The sequence below is a fragment of the Oncorhynchus mykiss genome, chromosome 25 (genome assembly GCF_057628025.1).
Source record: "Oncorhynchus mykiss isolate SJ-2025 chromosome 25, ASM5762802v1, whole genome shotgun sequence".
NCBI classification, from domain to species: Eukaryota; Metazoa; Chordata; class Actinopteri; order Salmoniformes; family Salmonidae; genus Oncorhynchus; species Oncorhynchus mykiss.
Window position 1 is genome coordinate 13,620,060 of NC_143046.1, and position 23,092 is coordinate 13,643,151.

General features: G+C 43.7%; 1 protein-coding gene across 4 annotated transcripts in view; it reads right to left on the bottom strand.

The window, feature by feature from the left end:
• LOC110504622 (transcription factor COE1-A) overlaps positions 1-23,092 on the bottom strand; it is a 135,606-nt gene that overhangs the window by 2,036 nt on the left and 110,478 nt on the right. Inside the window, exons 11-16 of one of the 4 annotated variants that reach the window (XM_036969988.2) lie at positions 21,850-21,938; positions 18,572-18,637; positions 9,385-9,547; positions 8,215-8,394; positions 3,295-3,492; positions 2,826-2,897 (exon numbers count right to left, since the gene is read on the bottom strand). In XM_036969988.2, the coding sequence (XP_036825883.1) occupies positions 2,827-2,897; positions 3,295-3,492; positions 8,215-8,394; positions 9,385-9,547; positions 18,572-18,637; positions 21,850-21,938 (767 nt within the window). In that variant the 3' untranslated portion in view covers position 2,826. Of the gene's footprint in view, positions 1-2,825; positions 2,898-3,294; positions 3,493-8,214; positions 8,395-9,384; positions 9,548-18,571; positions 18,638-21,849; positions 21,939-23,092 lie in introns of those variants that run through there. The other 3 variants (XM_036969990.2, XM_036969992.2, XR_016491775.1) reach the window with 3 other exon arrangements.

The window sequence follows — 23,092 nt, forward strand, 5'->3', positions numbered from 1 at the left end:
AGAGAGGTAGAGAGAGAGAGAGAGAGGTAGAGAGAGAGAGGTAGAGAGAGAGAGGGAGAGAGAGAGGTAGAGAGAGAGAGAGGTAGAGAGAGAGAGGTAGAGAGAGAGAGAGAGGTAAAGAGAGAGGTAGAAAGGGAGAGAGAAAGGTAGAGAGCAAGGGAGAGAGAGGTAGAGAGAGCGGTAGAGAGAGGTAGAGAGAGAGGTAGAGAGAGAGGTAGAGAGGGAGAGAGCAAGGGAGAGGGAGAGAGAGAGGTAGAGAGAGAGGTAGAGAGAGAGGTAGAGAGCAAGGGAGAGAGAGGTAGAGAGAGAGGTAGAGAGAGGTAGAGAGAGAGGTAGAGAGGGAGAGAGCAAGGGAGAGGGAGAGAGAGAGGTAGAGAGAGAGGTAGAGAGAGAGGTAGAGAGGGAGAGAGAATGACAAAAATAAAGAAAGAGGGGGAAACAGAGAGGTCAGTCTGTGTTTCATCAGAACAGTCACATAACAGCAAATGTGTTCCAGCATCTGGTGTACAAAGAACTCTCTCTCTCGCCCCTTCAAAACCATAACATCTCTCTGTGTCTCAGCCAACATGGAACACACAGGCTGCAGTTGAAACAGCTCATTGTGTTTTCAGAATCTCTTCATGCTATTCTGTGGTCTAACCAGCTCTTCCAAGGCTGCGTCACATGGCCCCCCAACTCCTTATGGAGTCACTAGTTTTGACCATGGCCAAGTAGTGCACTACGGTGCCATTTAAGGCCTGTTAACTTCTATTGTGTTCACTGGTGTACCACACACCCCTGCACGGGCTCTGTTTTTATTAACGGCTTGTTAACATATATTTTAGTGACAATTTATAAGGAAATATAAATTGGAATACTGCGAAACTGCAGTATTCCACTGAGTGTGGAACTCTCTCATAGTGCCAACATGAAGACAACACAGTGATGTGTTGTTGACCATGTATTGATTCCTGTCCCACTCATTCTAAGCTTATGTCCTGTCTCCAGTTCAGTGGGATTAATAAAGGACCTGTGTGTGTATGTATATGTGTGTGTGTGTGTGTGTGTGTGTGTGTGTGTGTGTGTGTGTGTGTTTTGTTGTGTTTTTGTGTGTCTGAGTAGCAGACCGATGGCCAGGTCACTGTGGTCAGCTGTCATCAACATGTAGAGAGAAAGAGCAGAGAGAAGAAGAGAGGAATAGAGCGAGAGGGAGAGAGGAAGAGAGGGAGAGGGGAAGAGAGAGAAAGAGCATAGTGAGGAAGAGAGGGAGAGAGAGAGGGGAAGAGAGAGGGAGAGAGAGAGGGGAAGAGAGAGGGAGAGAGAGAGAAGGGAAGAGAGAGGAAAAGAGGGTGAGGAAGAGAGGAAGGGAGTGAGAGAGGAAGAGAAGGAGAGAAGAGAGGGAGAGAGAGAGAGAGAGAGAGAGAGAGAGAGAGAGAGAGGAAGAGATGAATAGAGGGAGGGAGGGAGAGAGAGAGAGGGAGAGGAAGAGAGGAAGGGAGGAAGGGAAAGAGAGAGAGAAAGGAAGAGAAGGAGAGGGGAAGAGATGGCAAGAGGAAGAGAGGAAGAGAAGAAGAGTAGCAGTCATATCCATCATCTCACTGTCGGTAGATCAGCACCTCTATCAACTTGTATGGACCTTACGGCAGACTAAAGCAGTAGATAGACCTTACGGCAGACTAAAGCAGTAGATAGACCTTACGGCAGACTAAAGCAGTAGATAGACCTTATGGCAGACTAAAGCAGTAGATAGACCTTACGGCAGACTAAAGCAGTAGATAGACCTTACGGCAGACTAAAGCAGTAGATAGACCTTACGGCAGACTAAAGCAGTAGAGACCTTATGGCAGACTAAAGCAGTAGATAGACCTTACGGCAGACTAAAGCAGTAGATAGACCTTACGGCAGACTAAAGCAGTAGATAGACCTTACGGCAGACTAAAGCAGTAGATAGACCTTACGGCAGACTAAAGCAGTAGATAGACCTTACGGCAGACTAAAGCAGTAGATAGACCTTACGGCAGACTAAAGCAGTAGATAGACCTTACGGCAGACTAAAGCAGTAGATAGACCTTACGGCAGACTAAAGCAGTAGATAGACCTTACGGCAGACTAAAGCAGTATAGACCTTATGGCAGACTAAAGCAGTAGATAGACCTTACGGCAGACTAAAGCAGTAGATAGACCTTACGGCAGACTAAAGCAGTAGATAGACCTTACGGCAGACTAAAGCAGTAGATAGACCTTACGGCAGACTAAAGCAGTAGATAGACCTTATGGCAGACTAAAGCAGTAGATAGACCTTAAGGCAGACTAAAGCAGTAGATAGACCTTACGGCAGACTAAAGCAGTAGATAGACCTTACGGCAGACTAAAGCAGTAGATAGACCTTACGGCAGACTAAAGCAGTAGAGACCTTATGGCAGACTAAAGCAGTAGAGACCTTATGGCAGACTAAAGCAGTAGATAGACCTTATGGCTGACTAAAGCAGTGGTTTGCACGTGTTTGAATGTTTCCCTGCTGTGACCAACCTAAAGGATTTAGAGGTTTTCTTATGACCCATAAAGTCAACGCAACAGGGAAGAACTATTACACTATTTTCAGCTAGCTTAGTATTAGCCGCAACACCCCACTTGGTCCCTCTGATCATATGAGAATCAACTAGACTAGAAGACGACAAATAAAGAGGAAGGGAAATCCTGTGGACAAGGAGAGAAAACCCAGTGGAGTTGGTATGATGGCTGGAGTGAAGCATATAATCTACAGAAGACCATGAAAGGGAGGAGAAGAGAAAGAGGGATGGGTGATTAAATGGAGTGAGAGAGAGAGACAGAGAGAGCTAACATACTTCAGGAGAAGGCCAGACCCTGAAGAGAGCTGGAGGAGGAGTACTTGCTAGAGTCCACAAAAGACTGATCTACTAGAGGGGAGGAAGAGAGGGAGACAAAAATAGAAATACGGGGGTCAAGATGGAAGAAGTAGAATAGGGGAAAGTAGGACAGGAGGGTAAAGAAAACAACATTATTATAAAAGGGGATGGGGGTATGGAGAGCGGTATAGAGCTGGATTGACTAGCTAACTCACCAACAGACCATAGACTAATTACTGCCTCGCTAACAAGCTAAGCAGCCAACAAGCTAAGCAGCCTAAGCAGCCAACAAGCTAAGCAGCCAACAAGCTAAGCAGCCAACACAAGCTAAGCAGCCAACAAGCTAAGCAGCCAACAAGCTAAGCAGCCAACAAGCTAAGCAGCCAACAAGCTAAGCAGCCAACAAGCTAAGCAGCCAACAAGCTAAGCAGCCAACAAGCTAGCTCACCTTGCAGTCCGTTAGCAATAGCGCTGGTGCAGGTGAGTGGAGGGGAGGTCTGCGGCCGTACAACAGGGGCGAAGGCGCTCTTCTGTTTGACCGCAGCAGACACCATGTTGGCCGGAGAGAAGGAGAAGATGCCTGAAGAACTACTGCAGTTGGATGAAAGATTGGTGGTGGAGGCCATGGTGGGACTGGAGGGAACGACTGGAGGGGAGGAGGGATGGGGGAGAGCAGGAAAGAAATGAGGAAAGTGAAGGATAGAGACAGGGTTAGAGAGAGGGACGAGAACAGAGGAGGGGGAGGCGAGAGGAACAGAAGGGGACTGGTCAACAGATGAAAACAGGAGGGATAACAGGACTCAGTTCAGCTGTTATAGATCTTACAGACACCAGGACTCCGTTCAGCTGTTATATATTTTACAGACAACAAATCAAATCACATACACATATTTATCAAATGCTATTGCAGGTGTAGCGAAGTGCTTGTGTTCCTAGCTCCAACAGTGCAGTAGTATCTAAAACAATTCACAGCAATACACATACATCTAAAAGTAAAATAATGGAATTAAGAAATATATTAATAGTAGATTGAGCAATGAGTGCTATTGACTAAAATACAGTAGAATAGAATACAGTATATACCAATGAGATGAGTAAAGCAGTATGTAAACATTATTTAAACATGATTAAAGTGACTAGTGTTCCATTATTAAAGTGGCAAGGGATTCCAAGTCTATGTACAGAACCAGTCAAAAGTTTGGTCGCATCTAGCCATTCCAGGTTTTTTCTTTAATTGTGCTATTTTCAGCTTTGTAGAATAATAGTGAAGACATCAAAACTATGAAATAACACATATGGAATCATGTAGTAACCAAAAAAGTGTTAAACAAATTAAAATATATGTTATATTTGAGATTCTTCAAAGTAACCACCCTTTGCCTTGATGACAGCTTTACACACTCTTGGCCTTCTCTCAACCAGTTTCATGAGGTAGTCACCTGGAATGCATTTCAATAAACAGGTGTGCCTTGTTAAAAGTTAATTTGTGGAATTTATTTCCTTTTTAATGTGTTTGAGCCAATCAGTTGTGTTGTGACAAGGTAGGGGAGGGTACAGAAGATAGCCCTATTTGTTAAAAGACCAAGTCCATTTATGGCAAGAACAGCTCAAATAAGCAAAGAGAAATGACAGTCCATCATTACTTTTACACTGTTTGTATTAGGCCATATTCCCAGTCACCTTGCCATGGTTAAATGCGTTGGTTCGCGCTTTCAGTTTTGTGCAAATGCTACCATCTATCCACGGTTTCTAGTTTGGGTAGGTTTTAATAGTCACAGTGGGTACATAATCTCCTATACACTTTCTGATGAACTCAGTCATCATATCTGTGTATTTTTCGATGTTATTCTCAGAGGCTACCCGGAACATATACCAGTTCGCTTGATCAAAACAATCTTGAAGCATGGATTTCAATTTGTCAGACCAGCGTTGAATAGACCTTAGCACGAGTACATCCTGTTTGAGTTTCTGCCTTTAGGAAGGGAGGAGCAAAATGGAGTCATGATCAGATTTGCCGAAGGGAGGGCGGGGGTAGGGCCTTGTAGGTATTCCGAAAAGTTGAGTAGCAGTGGTGCAATGTTTTCCCAGCGAGAGTACTACAGTCAAAGTGTTGGTAGAACTTTGGTAGCGTTTTCCTCAAATTTGCTTTGTTAAAATCCCCAGCTACAATAAATGCAGCCTCAGGATATGTTGTTTCCAGTTTGCATAACGTCCAGTGTAGTAATTAAGAGCCATCGTGGTATCGGCTAGAGAGGAGGTATAGAGGGCCTTTACTATAACCGAATAGAATTATCTTGGGAGGTAATACGGTCGGCATTTGTTTGTGAGGTATTCTAGGTCGGGTGAACAAAAGGACTTGAGTTTCTGTATGTTATCACAATCACACTATGAGTAGTTAATCACGAAACATACACCCCCACCTTTCTTCTTCCCAGAGAGTTCTTTATTCCAATCTGTGCGATGTACTGTGAGATGTACACAGCTGGCTGTATGGATGGGGACAGTATATCCCAAGAGAGCCATGTTACCATGAATCAGAGTATGTTACAATCCCTGATGTCTCTCTGGAATGAGATCTTCGCCCTGAGCTCATCTACTTTATTATCCAGAGACCGAAAATGTGCGATAAAATACTCGGACTAGAAGTCCACTCCAAATATCTCTTCTCCACCAGGCAGTGTTTTGGAGCAGCCTCTGGAATAAGTTCACTTGCCCTGGGGGGTACGAACAAAGGATCTAATTTGGGAAAGTCTTATTTCTGGTCGTAATGCTGGGGATTTAGCGCCGCTCTGATATCCAAAAGTTAGTTCCATCTGTATGTAATAACACCCCAAAAAATTCTGGGCTAATAATGTAAGAAACAATACTGAAACATTGCTTAGGAGCTAGAAGCAGAGCTGCCATATCTGTTGGTGCCATCTTACTAAGTTCAGCTGTTATAGATCTTACGGACAACAGGACTCAGTTCAGCTGTTATTGATCTTACAGACAACCCAGCAAACAGGAACGCCATAAAGATCATCAAGGACATCAACCACCCGAGCCACTGCCTGTTCACCCCGCTATCATCCAGAAGGCGAGGTCAGTACAGGTGCATCAAAGCTGGGACCGAGAGACTGAAAAACAGCTTCTATCTCAAGGCCATCAGACTGTTAAACAGCCACCACTAACACTGAGTGGCTGCTGCCAACACACTGACACTGACTCAACTCCAGCCACTTTAATAATGGGAATTGATGGGAAATGATGTAAATATATCACTAGCCACTTTAAACAATGCTACCTTATATAATGTTACTTACCCTACATTATTCATCTCATATGCATACGTATATACTGTACTCTATATCATCGACTGTATCCTTATGTAATACATGTATCACTAGCCACTTTAAACTATGCCACTTTGTTTACATACTCATCTCATTTGTACATACTGTACTCGATACCATCTACTGTATCTTGCCTATGCTGCTCTGTACCATCACTCATTCATATATCCTTATGTACATATTCTTTATCCCCTTACACTGTGTACAAGACAGTAGTTTTGGAATTGTTAGTTAGATTACTTGTTATTACTGCATTGTCGGAACTAGAAGCACAAGCATTTCGCTACACTCGCATTAACATCTGCTAACCATGTGTATGTGACAAATAAAATTTGATTTGATTTGATTTGAACTGGAAATATTCCCAGATCATTAGTTAAGATTCCCATTAGTTACGGCTTTATCTAACAATTAGGATGATAACATTTTTATTTTAAAATAAAATGTTTTAAATGAAATATCCGTGTGCACAACATCTGTAACAACCAACACGTAACTTTCCCCAAAAGTTGCCATTAGGTTTTCAGGGACTGTAATAACACAACGTAGCAGTAATGTTTTCCCAGCAAACCAATATTTATTCTGTGAATGTACCTAGAACATTAGCTAGGTTGTGGTAAATACTCTCATAACACAAAAACTGTCCAGTCACGGTGATGATTATATCCTTTTTGTATAAAACATTAACCTGAAGTTGTAAGAATGTTCTGAGAACACATTTATTTTGTTATTTTAAAGGTTCCTAGAATGTTTCTTTATGTTCTGGGAACATTGTGGATACATTACAAGAGATAGGTACCCAAAAGACAAAATATGTTCAGTTGCATTTTATAGCTCTGCCCGTCCTGACAAACCCCCACCACAAGCACGTAAAGTCATAAGACCCGTCCCAAATGACAGCCTATATAGTGCACTCGTTTTGACCAGGGCACATAGGGCTCTGAACAAAAGTAGTGTAGTGTGTAGGGAATTAGTCACCTTTTGGGACGCAACCATTAATCCATTTAAGGGGATCTAACAAATCAATTAATGACAATTGGAAGTACTAAGCCGGCCAGCAGGAAGGTATTGATCAAAAGTGTCTGTGTAGTGTGTGTGTGTCCGTGTGTGTGTGTGTGCGTGTGTGTGTGTGTGCGTGCCTGCATGCATGCGTTTCTCCCTGTGTGTGTTTGATTGAAAGTGTCTGCTGTCATCGCTGGGCCGTTTGAGCATGTTCAAATTCGTGTTAACATCGAAGAGAATCAAAGAGCTGGAATTGAATTGCTTCTCCTGCAATTAGTTTATTGATTTAATTAAGCGTCTTTAATGTAGGGGGGAGGAGGAGAGAGAATGAGAACAGCCATTATACACAGCTGGGGGAGGAGGAGAGAGAATGAGAACAGCCATTATAGACAGCTGGGGGAGGAGAGAGACTGAGGACAGCCATTATAGACAGCTTGGTGAGGAGGAGAGAGAATGAGAACAGCCATTATACACAGCTGGGGGAGGAGGAGAGAGAATGAGAACAGCCATTATAGACAGCTGGGGGAGGAGGAGAGAGAATGAGAACAGCCATTATAGACAGCTGGGGGAGGAGGAGAGAGAATGAGAACAGCCATTATACACAGCTGGGGGAGGAGGAGAGAGACTGAGAACAGCCATTATAGACAGCTGGGGGAGGAGGAAAGAGAATGAGAACAGCCATTTTAGACAGTCTTTTCTAACACACAGATAAAAGGTGGTCTTAAAGAAACCGATGGTCTTTCACTGCCCCTTTCTTTTTCATTGTACTTTTCTATCTTCGATATCTCTCTCTCCCTCTCTCTTTTGGCAATCTATCTTTCTTAAATCCATTGTTATATCTTTCGAGAGGTACAGTATAGGCATTTACTGTAGGGCATGGGATGTAGGGCGCAGGGTATAATGTGGAGGGTTTAGTGTGTTACTCACTAGCGTAGGATATAGTGTGGAGGGTTTTTATTGTGGCACTCAATGGTATAAGGTGCATAGTGTGGAGGGTTTAGTGTGTAGTGTGGACAGTGTAGTGTGGTACTCACTAGCATAGGGTGAGTTGGTGGCTGACCCGTTGAGGAAGTTGGGTGAGGTTCCTAGCGTGGTCATGCCAGAGTTAGTGTAGCCGTTCATGCTAGTGGAAACAGAGCTGTAGCTGGTCTGCTGTGGAGTGGTGCTGGGGACATAACCATGAGGAGATGCACTGCTGCTACTCCTACTGTAACCTAGAGGTAGAGAAGGAGAGGAGAGACATGGGGAGTCAGGGGAGAGAGGGAGAGAGGGGAGGAGAGAGAGCGGGAGAGGAAGGGGGAAAGAGTGATACAGAGAGAAGGTGGGATGTGAGGATGTGGGGTTAGGGGGGGGAAAAGAGGAGAGACAGAGAGGAGGTGGGATTGGGGGGTAAAGAGAGAGGAGAGAGAGAGGAGATGGGGTTGGGGGGTAAAGAGAGAGGAGAGACAGAGAGGAGGTGGGATTGGGGGGTAAAGAGAGAGGAGAGACAGAGAGGAGGTGGGATTGGGGGGAAAGAGAGAGGATGTGGGGTTGGGGAAAAGAGAGAGGAGAGACAGAGAGGAGGTGGGGTTGGGGGGTAAAGAGAGAGGAGGTGGGATTGGGGGGAAAGAGAGGAGAGACAGAGAGGAGGTGGAGTTGGGGGGTAAAGAGAGAGGAGGTGGGGTTGGGGGGTAAAGAGAGGAGAGACAGAGAGGGAGAGAGAGCGGGAGAGGAGGGGGAGAGAGTGATACAGAGAGAAGGTGGGGTTAAGGATGAAAGAGAGAGGAGAGAGAGAGGAGGTGGGGTTAGTGGGAAAAGAGAGGAGAGACAGAGAGATAAATAAAGAGAAATCAAGAGAGAGACAGAGAGGAGGTGGGGTTGGGGGGTAAAGAGAGAGGAGAGAGAGAGATAAATAAAGAGAAATCAAGAGAGAGACAGAGAGGAGGTGGGGTTGGGGGGTAAAGAGAGAGGAGAGAGAGAGGAGGTGGGATTGGGGGGTAAAGAGAGAGGAGAGACAGAGAGATAAATAAAGAGAAATCAAGAGAGAGACAGAGAGGAGGTGGGGTTGGGGGGTAAAGAGAGAGGAGAGAGAGAGATAAATAAAGAGAAATCAAGAGAGAGACAGAGAAAAATATAATTATGAGAGGAAAAATAAAACAGATAAGTCGTTTTCATTCACTACACAAAAAATCATGTAAATTCCTGGTTCCTGTGTTTTGGCTCACCCTGATTCGCTATCTGTGTGACCTCTGACCCGGGGAAGGAGTTGACGGCCATCATGCCGGCGTGGACGGAGCCGCTGCCCATCCCAGTCAGCTGGTTGTGGCTGCGTGGCAACGTTGTGTACAACGCCTCTGCCATGTCTGCTGCCCGCTTCAGAATCATCTCCTGAGAGAGAGAGACATGTTGGAACCGTCATATAATGGAATAGAAAAGAATGTGGTCTCCTGAGAGAGAGAGAGACATGTTGGAACCGTCATATAATGGAATAGAAAAGAATGTGGTCTCCTGAGAGAGAGAGAGACATGTTGGAACCGTCATATAATGGAATAGAAAAGAATGTGGTCTCCTGAGAGAGAGACATGTTGGAACCGTCATATAATGGAATAGAAAAGAATGTGGTCTCCTGAGAGAGAGACATGTTGGAACCGTCATATAATGGAATAGAAAATAATGTGGTCTCCTGAGAGAGAGAGAGACATGTTGGAACCGTCATATAATGGAATAGAAAAGAATGTGGTCTCCTGAGAGAGAGAGAGACATGTTGGAACCGTCATATAATGGAATAGAAAAGAATGTGGTCTCCTGAGAGAGAGACATGTTGGAACCGTCATATAATGGAATAGAAAAGAATGTGGTCTCCTGAGAGAGAGAGAGACATGTTGGAACCGTCATATAATGGAATAGAAAAGAATGTGGTCTCCTGAGAGAGAGACATGTTGGAACCGTCATATAATGGAATAGAAAAAAATGTGGTCTCCTGAGAGAGAGAGAGACATGTTGGAACCGTCATATAATGGAATAGAAAAGAATGTGGTCTCCTGAGAGAGAGAGAGACATGTTGGAACCGTCATATAATGGAATAGAAAAGAATGTGGTCTCCTGAGAGAGAGACATGTTGGAACCGTCATATAATGGAATAGAAAAGAATGTGGTCTCCTGAGAGAGAGACATGTTGGGAACCGTCATATAATGGAATAGAAAAGAATGTGGTCTCCTGAGAGAGAGACATGTTGGAACCGTCATATAATGGAATAGAAAAGAATGTGGTCTCCTGAGAGAGAGAGAGACATGTTGGAACCGTCATATAATGGAATAGAAAAGAATATGGTCTCCTGAGAGAGAGAGAGACATGTTGGAACCGTCATATAATGGAATAGAAAAGAATGTGGTCTCCTGAGAGAGAGACATGTTGGAACCGTCATATAATGGAATAGAAAAGAATGTGGTCTCCTGAGAGAGAGACATGTTGGAACCGTCATATAATGGAATAGAAAAGAATGTGGTCTCCTGAGAGAGAGACATGTTGGAACCGTCATATAATGGAATAGAAAAGAATGTGGTCTCCTGAGAGAGAGAGAGAAATGTTGGAACCGTTTGGTCATATAATGGAATAGAAAAGAATGTGGTCTCCTGAGAGAGAGACATGTTGGAACCGTCATATAATGGAATAGAAAAGAATGTGGTCTCCTGAGAGAGAGAGAGAGAAATGTTGGAACCGTCATATAATGGAATAGAAAAGAATGTGGTCTCCTGAGAGAGAGAGAGACATGTTGGAACCGTCATATAATGGAATAGAAAATAATGTGGTCTCCTGAGAGAGAGAGAGACATGTTGGAACCGTCATATAATGGAATAGAAAAGAATGTGGTCTCCTGAGAGAGAGACGTGTTGGAACCATTTGGTCATATAATGGAATAGAAAAGAATGTGGTCTCCTGAGAGAGAGACATGTTGGAACCGTCATATAATGGAATAGAAAAGAATGTGGTCTCCTGAGAGAGAGAGAGAAATGTTGGAACCGTCATATAATGGAATAGAAAAGAATGTGGTCTCCTGAGAGAGAGAGAGACATGTTGGAACCGTTATATAATGGAATAGAAAAGAATGTGGTCTCCTGAGAGAGAGAGAGACATGTTGGAACCGTCATATAATGGAATAGAAAAGAATGTGGTCTCCTGAGAGAGAGAGAGACATGTTGGAACCGTTATATAATGGAATAGAAAATAATGTGGTCTCCTGAGAGAGAGAGAGACATGTTGGAACCGTCATATAATGGAATAGAAAAGAATGTGGTCTCCTGAGAGAGAGAGAGACATGTTGGAACCGTCATATAATGGAATAGAAAAGAATGTGGTCTCCTGAGAGAGAGACATGTTGGAACCGTCATATAATGGAATAGAAAAGAATGTGGTCTCCTGAGAGAGAGAGAGACATGTTGGAACCGTCATATAATGGAATAGAAAAGAATGTGGTCTCCTGAGAGAGAGACATGTTGGAACCGTCATATAATGGAATAGAAAAGAATGTGGTCTCCTGAGAGAGAGAGAGAAATGTTGGAACCGTTTGGTCATATAATGGAATAGAAAAGAATGTGGTCTCCTGAGAGAGAGACATGTTGGGAACCGTCATATAATGGAATAGAAAAGAATGTGGTCTCCTGAGAGAGAGACATGTTGGAACCGTCATATAATGGAATAGAAAAGAATGTGGTCTCCTGAGAGAGAGAGAGACATGTTGGAACCGTCATATAATGGAATAGAAAATAATATGGTCTCCTGAGAGAGAGAGAGACATGTTGGAACCGTCATATAATGGAATAGAAAAGAATGTGGTCTCCTGAGAGAGAGACATGTTGGAACCGTCATATAATGGAATAGAAAAGAATGTGGTCTCCTGAGAGAGAGACATGTTGGAACCGTCATATAATGGAATAGAAAAGAATGTGGTCTCCTGAGAGAGAGACATGTTGGAACCGTCATATAATGGAATAGAAAAGAATGTGGTCTCCTGAGAGAGAGAGAGAAATGTTGGAACCGTTTGGTCAAATAATGGAATAGAAAAGAATGTGGTCTCCTGAGAGAGAGACATGTTGGAACCGTCATATAATGGAATAGAAAAGAATGTGGTCTCCTGAGAGAGAGAGAGAGAAATGTTGGAACCGTCATATAATGGAATAGAAAAGAATGTGGTCTCCTGAGAGAGAGAGAGACATGTTGGAACCGTCATATAATGGAATAGAAAATAATGTGGTCTCCTGAGAGAGAGAGAGACATGTTGGAACCGTCATATAATGGAATAGAAAAGAATGTGGTCTCCTGAGAGAGAGACGTGTTGGAACCATTTGGTCATATAATGGAATAGAAAAGAATGTGGTCTCCTGAGAGAGAGACATGTTGGAACCGTCATATAATGGAATAGAAAAGAATGTGGTCTCCTGAGAGAGAGAGAGAAATGTTGGAACCGTCATATAATGGAATAGAAAAGAATGTGGTCTCCTGAGAGAGAGAGAGACATGTTGGAACCGTTATATAATGGAATAGAAAAGAATGTGGTCTCCTGAGAGAGAGAGAGACATGTTGGAACCGTCATATAATGGAATAGAAAAGAATGTGGTCTCCTGAGAGAGAGACATGTTGGAATCGTCATATAATGGAATAGAAAAGAATGTGGTCTCCTGAGAGAGAGACATGTTGGAACCGTCATATAATGGAATAGAAAAGAATGTGGTCTCCTGAGAGAGAGAGAGAAATGTTGGAACCGTTTGGTCATATAATGGAATAGAAAATAATGTGGTCTCCTGAGAGAGAGACATGTTGGGAACCGTCATATAATGGAATAGAAAAGAATGTGGTCTCCTGAGAGAGAGACATGTTGGAACCGTCATATAATGGAATAGAAAAGAATGTGGTCTCCTGAGAGAGAGAGAGACATGTTGGAACCGTCATATAATGGAATAGAAAAGAATATGGTCTCCTGAGAGAGAGAGAGACATGTTGGAACCGTCATATAATGGAATAGAAAAGAATGTGGTCTCCTGAGAGAGAGACATGTTGGAACCGTCATATAATGGAATAGAAAAGAATGTGGTCTCCTGAGAGAGAGACATGTTGGAACCGTCATATAATGGAATAGAAAAGAATGTGGTCTCCTGAGAGAGAGACATGTTGGAACCGTCATATAATGGAATAGAAAAGAATGTGGTCTCCTGAGAGAGAGAGAGAAATGTTGGAACCGTTTGGTCATATAATGGAATAGAAAAGAATGTGGTCTCCTGAGAGAGAGACATGTTGGAACCGTCATATAATGGAATAGAAAAGAATGTGGTCTCCTGAGAGAGAGAGAGACATGTTGGAACCGTCATATAATGGAATAGAAAATAATGTGGTCTCCTGAGAGAGAGAGAGACATGTTGGAACCGTCATATAATGGAATAGAAAAGAATGTGGTCTCCTGAGAGAGAGACGTGTTGGAACCATTTGGTCATATAATGGAATAGAAAAGAATGTGGTCTCCTGAGAGAGAGACATGTTGGAACCGTCATATAATGGAATAGAAAAGAATGTGGTCTCCTGAGAGAGAGAGAGAAATGTTGGAACCGTCATATAATGGAATAGAAAAGAATGTGGTCTCCTGAGAGAGAGAGAGACATGTTGGAACCGTTATATAATGGAATAGAAAAGAATGTGGTCTCCTGAGAGAGAGAGAGACATGTTGGAACCGTCATATAATGGAATAGAAAAGAATGTGGTCTCCTGAGAGAGAGAGAGACATGTTGGAACCGTTATATAATGGAATAGAAAATAATGTGGTCTCCTGAGAGAGAGAGAGACATGTTGGAACCGTCATATAATGGAATAGAAAAGAATGTGGTCTCCTGAGAGAGAGAGAGACATGTTGGAACCGTCATATAATGGAATAGAAAAGAATGTGGTCTCCTGAGAGAGAGACATGTTGGAACCGTCATATAATGGAATAGAAAAGAATGTGGTCTCCTGAGAGAGAGAGAGACATGTTGGAACCGTCATATAATGGAATAGAAAAGAATGTGGTCTCCTGAGAGAGAGACATGTTGGAACCGTCATATAATGGAATAGAAAAAAATGTGGTCTCCTGAGAGAGAGAGAGACATGTTGGAACCGTCATATAATGGAATAGAAAAGAATGTGGTCTCCTGAGAGAGAGAGAGACATGTTTGAACCGTCATATAATGGAATAGAAAAGAATGTGGTCTCCTGAGAGAGAGACATGTTGGAACCGTCATATAATGGAATAGAAAAGAATGTGGTCTCCTGAGAGAGAGACATGTTGGAACCGTCATATAATGGAATAGAAAAGAATGTGGTCTCCTGAGAGAGAGACATGTTGGAACCGTCATATAATGGAATAGAAAAGAATGTGGTCTCCTGAGAGAGAGAGAGAAATGTTGGAACCGTTTGGTCATATAATGGAATAGAAAAGAATGTGGTCTCCTGAGAGAGAGACATGTTGGGAACCGTCATATAATGGAATAGAAAAGAATGTGGTCTCCTGAGAGAGAGACATGTTGGAACCGTCATATAATGGAATAGAAAAGAATGTGGTCTCCTGAGAGAGAGAGAGACATGTTGGAACCGTCATATAATGGAATAGAAAAGAATGTGGTCTCCTGAGAGAGAGACATGTTGGAACCGTCATATAATGGAATAGAAAAGAATGTGGTCTCCTGAGAGAGAGAGAGACATGTTGGAACCGTCATATAATGGAATAGAAAAGAATGTGGTCTCCTGAGAGAGAGACATGTTGGAACCGTCATATAATGGAATAGAAAAAAATGTGGTCTCCTGAGAGAGAGAGAGACATGTTGGAACCGTCATATAATGGAATAGAAAAGAATGTGGTCTCCTGAGAGAGAGAGAGACATGTTTGAACCGTCATATAATGGAATAGAAAAGAATGTGGTCTCCTGAGAGAGAGACATGTTGGAACCGTCATATAATGGAATAGAAAAGAATGTGGTCTCCTGAGAGAGAGACATGTTGGAACCGTCATATAATGGAATAGAAAAGAATGTGGTCTCCTGAGAGAGAGACATGTTGGAACCGTCATATAATGGAATAGAAAAGAATGTGGTCTCCTGAGAGAGAGAGAGAAATGTTGGAACCGTTTGGTCATATAATGGAATAGAAAAGAATGTGGTCTCCTGAGAGAGAGACATGTTGGGAACCGTCATATAATGGAATAGAAAAGAATGTGGTCTCCTGAGAGAGAGACATGTTGGAACCGTCATATAATGGAATAGAAAAGAATGTGGTCTCCTGAGAGAGAGAGAGACATGTTGGAACCGTCATATAATGGAATAGAAAATAATATGGTCTCCTGAGAGAGAGAGAGACATGTTGGAACCGTCATATAATGGAATAGAAAAGAATGTGGTCTCCTGAGAGAGAGACATGTTGGAACCGTCATATAATGGAATAGAAAAGAATGTGGTCTCCTGAGAGAGAGACATGTTGGAACCGTCATATAATGGAATAGAAAAGAATGTGGTCTCCTGAGAGAGAGACATGTTGGAACCGTCATATAATGGAATAGAAAAGAATGTGGTCTCCTGAGAGAGAGAGAGAAATGTTGGAACCGTTTGGTCATATAATGGAATAGAAAAGAATGTGGTCTCCTGAGAGAGAGAGAGAGAAATGTTGGAACCGTCATATAATGGAATAGAAAAGAATGTGGTCTCCTGAGAGAGAGAGAGACATGTTGGAACCGTCATATAATGGAATAGAAAATAATGTGGTCTCCTGAGAGAGAGAGAGACATGTTGGAACCGTCATATAATGGAATAGAAAAGAATGTGGTCTCCTGAGAGAGAGACGTGTTGGAACCATTTGGTCATATAATGGAATAGAAAAGAATGTGGTCTCCTGAGAGAGAGACATGTTGGAACCGTCATATAATGGAATAGAAAAGAATGTGGTCTCCTGAGAGAGAGAGAGAAATGTTGGAACCGTCATATAATGGAATAGAAAAGAATGTGGTCTCCTGAGAGAGAGAGAGACATGTTGGAACCGTTATATAATGGAATAGAAAAGAATGTGGTCTCCTGAGAGAGAGAGAGACATGTTGGAACCGTCATATAATGGAATAGAAAAGAATGTGGTCTCCTGAGAGAGAGAGAGACATGTTGGAACCGTTATATAATGGAATAGAAAAGAATGTGGTCTCCTGAGAGAGAGAGAGACATGTTGGAACCGTCATATAATGGAATAGAAAAGAATGTGGTCTCCTGAGAGAGAGAGAGACATGTTGGAACCGTCATATAATGGAATAGAAAAGAATGTGGTCTCCTGAGAGAGAGACGTGTTGGAACCATTTGGTCATATAATGGAATAGAAAAGAATGTGGTCTCCTGAGAGAGAGACATGTTGGAACCGTCATATAATGGAATAGAAAAGAATGTGGTCTCCTGAGAGAGAGAGAGAAATGTTGGAACCATTTGGTCATATAATGGAATAGAAAAGAATGTGGTCTCCTGAGAGAGAGACATGTTGGAACCGTCATATAATGGAATAGAAAATAATGTGGTCTCCTGAGAGAGAGACATGTTGGAACCATCATATAATGGAATAGAAAAGAATGTGGTCTCCTGAGAGAGAGACATGTTGGAACTGTCATATAATGGAATAGAAAAGAATGTGGTCTCCTGAGAGAGAGACATGTTGGAACCGTTATATAATGGAATGGAAAAGAATGTGGTCTCCTGAGAGAGAGACATGTTGGAACCGTCATATAATGGAATAGAAAAGAATGTGGTCTCCTGAGAGAGAGAGAGAAATGTTGGAACCATTTGGTCATATAATGGAATAGAAAAGAATGTGGTCTCCTGAGAGAGAGAGAGAAATGTTGGAACCGTTTGGTCATATAATGGAAAAGAAAAGAATGTGGTCTCCTGAGAGAGAGAGAGAAATGTTGGAACCGTTTGGTCATATAATGGAATAGAAAAGAATTTGGTCTCCTGAGAGAGAGAGAGAAATGTTGGAACCATTTGGTCATATAATGGAATAGAAAAGAATGTGGTCTCCTGAGAGAGAGAGAGAAATGTTGGAACCGTTTGGTCATATAATGGAAAAGAAAAGAATGTTGTCTCCTGAGTGGCGCAGCGGTCTAAGGCACTGCACCACAGTGCTAGAGGAATCACTACAGACCCGGGTTCGATCCCTAGTTCTGAACCCTCCCCCCCACCACCAACATAGCTCAGGCGGTAGGAAGCTCTCTCATCCATTTATATGCAAATGATACAGTCTATTACTCAGCTGGCCTCTCCCCAGATTATGTGTTAAAGGCTTTTTATTTTGTATCCAACAAACTTTCTTTGCCCCTAACCTAGTTCTGAACATGGCTAGACGGTACGTTGTCCTTCTCTCAGCACATACCCAAGCGGCAGTCTAAGGTTAAATCTAGACTTGGTTTCCTCTTTCGTAATCACTCTCCTTTCACCCCAGCTGCCAAACTAACCCTGATTCAGATGACCATTCTACCCATGCTAGATCAGAGATCGGTAGGTAAGGGTGCTCTCGAGTGGCTAGATGTTTTTTACCATTCGGCCATCAGATTTGCCACCAAAGCTCCTTATAGGACAGATCACTGCACTCTATACTCCTCTGTAAACTCGTCATCTGCAAGACCAACTGGTTGATGCTTATTTATAAAACATTCTTAGGCCTCACTCCCCCCTATCTGAGATATCTACTGCAGCCCTCATCCTCCACATACAACACCTGTTCTACCAGTCACATTCTGTTAAAGGTCCCTAAAGCACACACATCCCTGGGTCGCTCCTCTTTTCAGTTCACTACAGCTAGCGACTGGAACGAGCTGCAACAAACTGGACAGTTTTATCTCCATCGCTTCATTCAAAGACTCAATCATGGACACTCTTACTGACAGTTGTGGCTGCCTTGCGTGATGTTTGTTGTCTCTACCTTCTTGCCCTTTGTGCTGTTGTCTGTGCCTAACAATGTTTGTACCATGTTTGTGCCACTACCATGTTGTGCTGCTGCCATGTTGTGTTGCTACTGTGTTGTTGTCATGTTGTGTTGCTACCATGCTGTGTTGTCATGTGGTGCTGCCATACTGCGTTGTTGTCTTAGGTCTCTCTTTTGACTCTTGGTAGGCCGTCATTGTAAGTAAGAATTTATTCTTAACGGACTTGCCTAGTTAAATAACGGTTAAATAAAAATACAGAAATGAAAAGATACTGAGAGGAGGGAGAGGCAAAACATGGTTAATAGATTCATCAAATGTTTTCTGTCCTCCTCCTTACTTCCCCTTCCCCACCTCCACTCCTCCCACTGTCAGCATGAGGGATGGGGATCTCTGTTTCTGCATGTGTGGGAACATTTTGTGTGTGTGTGTGTATATATGTGTGTCTCACCTGGTTGTTATGTGGCATCCCGTACAGCGCTTCTACCAAGTCTGCCGCTCTCTTTAGAATGACTTCCTGTGGAGGAAGAGAGAAAAGGAGGGGGTGAATACGGAACTCTTCCCAGAACTTTACTCCATTTTATTACACATTGTGCTATGAATGCAGGATGGAGGGATGGAAAGAAAGAGAGAGAGAAGAAGAGAAATGTGCAGATCCCAACCACTGGTTATTATCTAGCAGTATGCAAAAAAGTGTGTGTGAGAGAGAGAGAGAGAGAGAGAGAGTCTACCTCTGAATAAAACACAAGTTTCTCTCTCCATCATTGAACCATCAACAAGCAATCCTGTCTACATCTCCCCACAGACTAACCTCTCAATCCTGTCTACATCTCCCCACAGACTAACCTCTCAATCCTGTCTACCTTTCCCCACAGACTAACCTCTCAATCCTGTCTACATCTCCCCACAGACTAACCTCTCAATCCTGTCTACATCTCCCCCCAGACTAACCTCTCAATCCTGTCTACATCTCCCCCCAGACTAACCTCTCAATCCTGTCTACATCTCCCCTCAGACTAACCTCTCAATCCTGTCTACATCTCCCCCCAGACTAACCTCTCAATCCTGTCTACATCTCCCCATAGACTAACCTCTCAAAGGATCACCCATCAATTTAACACACTACATCACTAGCTGACACACTGACAGGAGGCTGTAGAGTATCATAGGCAGGCTGTGGTGTGTCATAGGTAGGCTGCACAGCTGCAGAGCCTGCCTATGACACTTCACAGCCTGCCTATGACGCTGCACAGCCTGCCTATGACACCGCACAGTCTGCCTATGACAATCTGTCTATACTTGTAGTAGTCTGTAATCTGTGTTCCCTAATCTCTGCCCTGTGATTATCCTATCAACCACCGTCACCTAAAACCATATACACAAACCGTGTATGTGTATGTGTGTGTGTGTGTGTGTGTGTGAGAGAGAGTGTGTGAGATGTAGACAAGCACGGAGCATGTGTGTGCTCTCACTCCGACATACTGCTTTTCAATCAGCCCCCTGAACTCACTCACACACACACACACACACACACACACACACACACACACACACACACACACACACACACACACACACACACACACACACACACACACACACACACACACACACACTCGCAGGACATGCCAGGAGGGTCAGCAAAGCAATAAGGAGTGTGAAGCGCCGTCAAAGGTGCTAAATTCACTCAATGATGGGAATTCTGCTTCTGTGTTACCTTCCCATTACTAGATGTATACAAGAGAGAGGGGGAGCGGGGGAAGGAGAGAGAGTGAGAGAGAAAGAGATCTGTATGGGTAGATAGAGAGTGGAGTCCTATCTCGTCAGTCCGCTCTAGGTGATTGAGAGACATGGGGTCCCAGGGAAGATAAGTGGATCTTTAGTATGTATGCTCTAACTCTCTCCTCTCCCTGCGTTCCCTTCTTTTCCTTGACGCCCCATGCCTCCCAGGGATGACTAGATGGACGGATGGAGGGAGGAGAGGAGAAGGAGGGGAAATGAGGAAAGAGTATTAGGGCACAGACAGAACCCCCACTGTGTGCTATAAAGAGGAGAGCACTACTCCCTCCCTCCCTCTCTCTCTCCTTCCCATCTCTTCATCTCAGTATCTTTATCCCCTAAGTCTCTCCCCATCTCAATTTCTCTGTCTCTCTCTGTCTCTGTCTTTGTCTCTCTCTTTCTTCTCATCCCCTGTTCTGTCTGTCTGTTTAGTCCTGGGGTCTGTTGAGTTAGTAAAGTGATTATGAGGACTGGGGTCCAGAGTCACTCTAAAGATAATCACAGAAATGTTGTTAGCTGCTCTATGTCCATAGATAGTACCGCTTACCGTAAAACATTTCCTGGACTGTGTGTGTGTGTGTGTGTGGGCGTGCATATAGTGTGTGTGTGTGTGTGTGTGTGTGTGTGTGTGTGTGTGTGTGTGTAGTGACTCTTCCTGTAAAGGCTGTGAGGGCCTGATATAAACAGGAAGGGAACCTGATCCAGACCTCTGGCCTGCTGTCGTCTGGCGGTCAACGGAATCATTAGCCACACCAGACGGAACCTTGACAAACCAGACGGAACCTTGACAAACCAGACGGAACCTAGCCACCAGCCAGATGGAATTTAAGGAGGGAAGATTAATTTAAGACCCCCTTTTAAGTAATAATATGTAGAGGGGACACCTGTTTCAGAGAATACAGGAGACAAGTTCATTCTGAGTCTATGTCCAAATGACACCCTAATCCCTATTTAGTGCACTACTTTTGATCCAATGGACAGTTCTCAAAAGTAGTGCACTGCATAGGGAATAGGGTACCGTTTGGAACACAGTTCTTGTTTCTCTGCAGTGATTAAGTTCAGTTGTTGCCAGAAGCGCGGTCAACAACACATTGTTGTTAGCTCAATAAAGACTCAGATCAATAGAGGTGAAATGAACAACCAGGCCTGCCTGCTACCTACCTACCGACCAACGTACCTACCAACCAACGTACCTACAGACCTACCTACCTACCTACCTACAGACCTACCTACCTACCTACCGACCAACGTACCTACAGACCTACCTACCTACCTACCTACCTACCAGTGGAGGCTGCTGAGGGGATGACAGCTCATAATAATGGCTGGAACAGAGCAAATGGAATGTCATTAAACACATGGAAACCATGGAAACCATGTGTTTGATGTATTCGTTACCATTCCACCTATTCCACTTCAGTCATTACCACAAGCCCGTTCTCCTCAATTAAGATGCCACCAACCTCCTGAGCTACCTCTGTTCATTTATTAGAGGAAGGAAAGAGAGGGGGGAGGGAGGGAGAGGGGGATGGAGAGAGAGAAATATATATATATATATAGAGCGAGAGAGTGAAGGGGAGGAGATACAGGGGGTTGTTAGTCCAAAGATCAGGGGCCATATGTATCAAGCATCTCAGTAGGTGTGCTGATTTGTTCCACAGACCTTACCACCAGACATGACCCAGAGTGAGGGAGAGGTGATTTCTCTCTTAACCTCCTACACCTGTTTGCTCTCCCCTCCCCCGCTGTCTCTCAGTGCTGGACGAGCAATCAAGCCTGGCGCACAAATGTGTGTGTGTGGTCAGTAATAACGCCCAGCTGGGCAGTTCTTCGATCCCCAGCTGACTGAACCATGATGGATCACCTGTATACCTCTCCTACCCCTTCTCCTCCTGTGTGTGTGTGTGTGTGTGTGTGTGTGTGTGTGTGTGTGTGTGTGTGTGTACTGACCTTAGGTAGTCTCTCCTGGTCTCCTGGATGTCTGGGGATGACCTTCTGCAACCTCTGGAAGCCGTAATCTATAGTGGGCTCATTCAACGCTATGGAGAGAGGGAGAGAGAGAGAGGGAGAGAGATAGAGATAGATGGGGAGAGAGGGAGAGAGTGATAGATGGGGAGAGAGAGAGAGAGATAGAGATAGATGGGGAGAGAGAGAGAGAGAGATAGAGACAGATGGGGAGAGAGAGAGAGAGAGATAGAGATAGATGGGGAGAGAGAGAGAGAGATAGAGATAGAGATAGATGGGGGGAGAGAGAGAGAGAGATATAGATAGATGGGGAGAGAGAGAGAGAGATAGAGATAGATGGGGAGAGAGAGAGAGAGATAGAGATAGAGATAGATGGGGAGAGAGAGAGAGAGATAGAGATAGATGGGGAGAGAGAGAGAGAGAGATAGAGATAGATGGGGAGAGAGAGAGAGAGATAGAGATAGATGGGGAGAGAGAGAGAGAGATAGAGATAGAGATAGATGGGGAGAGACAGAGAGAGAGAGATAGAGATAGATGGGGAGAGAGAGACAGAGACAGAGACAGAGAGAGAGAGAGAGAGAGAGAGAGATAGAGATAGATGGGAAGAGAGAGAGAGAGAGAGAGATAGAGATAGATAGAGATAGATGGGGAGAGATAGAGAGAGATAGAGATAGAGATAGATGGGGAGAGATAGAGAGAGAGAGAGATAGAGATAGATGGGGAGAGATAGAGAGAGATAGAGATAGAGATAGATGGGGAGAGAGAGAGAGAGAGAGAGATAGATGGGGAGAGAGAGAGAGAGATAGAGATAGATGGGGAGAGATAGAGAGAGATAGAGATAGAGATAGATGGGGAGAGATAGAGAGAGAGAGAGATAGAGATAGATGGGGAGAGAGAGAGAGATAGAGATAGATGGGGAGAGAGAGAGAGAGATAGAGATAGATGGGGGGAGAGAGAGAGAGATAGAGATAGATGGGGAGAGAGAGAGAGAGATAGAGATAGATGGGGAGAGAGAGAGAGAGAGACAGAGACAGAGAGACAGAGAGAGAGAGATAGAGATAGATGGGGAGAGAGAGAGAGAGAGATAGAGATAGATGGGGGGAGAGAGAGAGGGATAGAGATAGATGGGGAGAGAGAGAGAGATAGAGATAGATGGGGAGAGAGAGAGAGAGACAGAGACAGAGAGACAGAGAGAGAGAGAGAGAGAGATAGAGATAAAACATAGAGA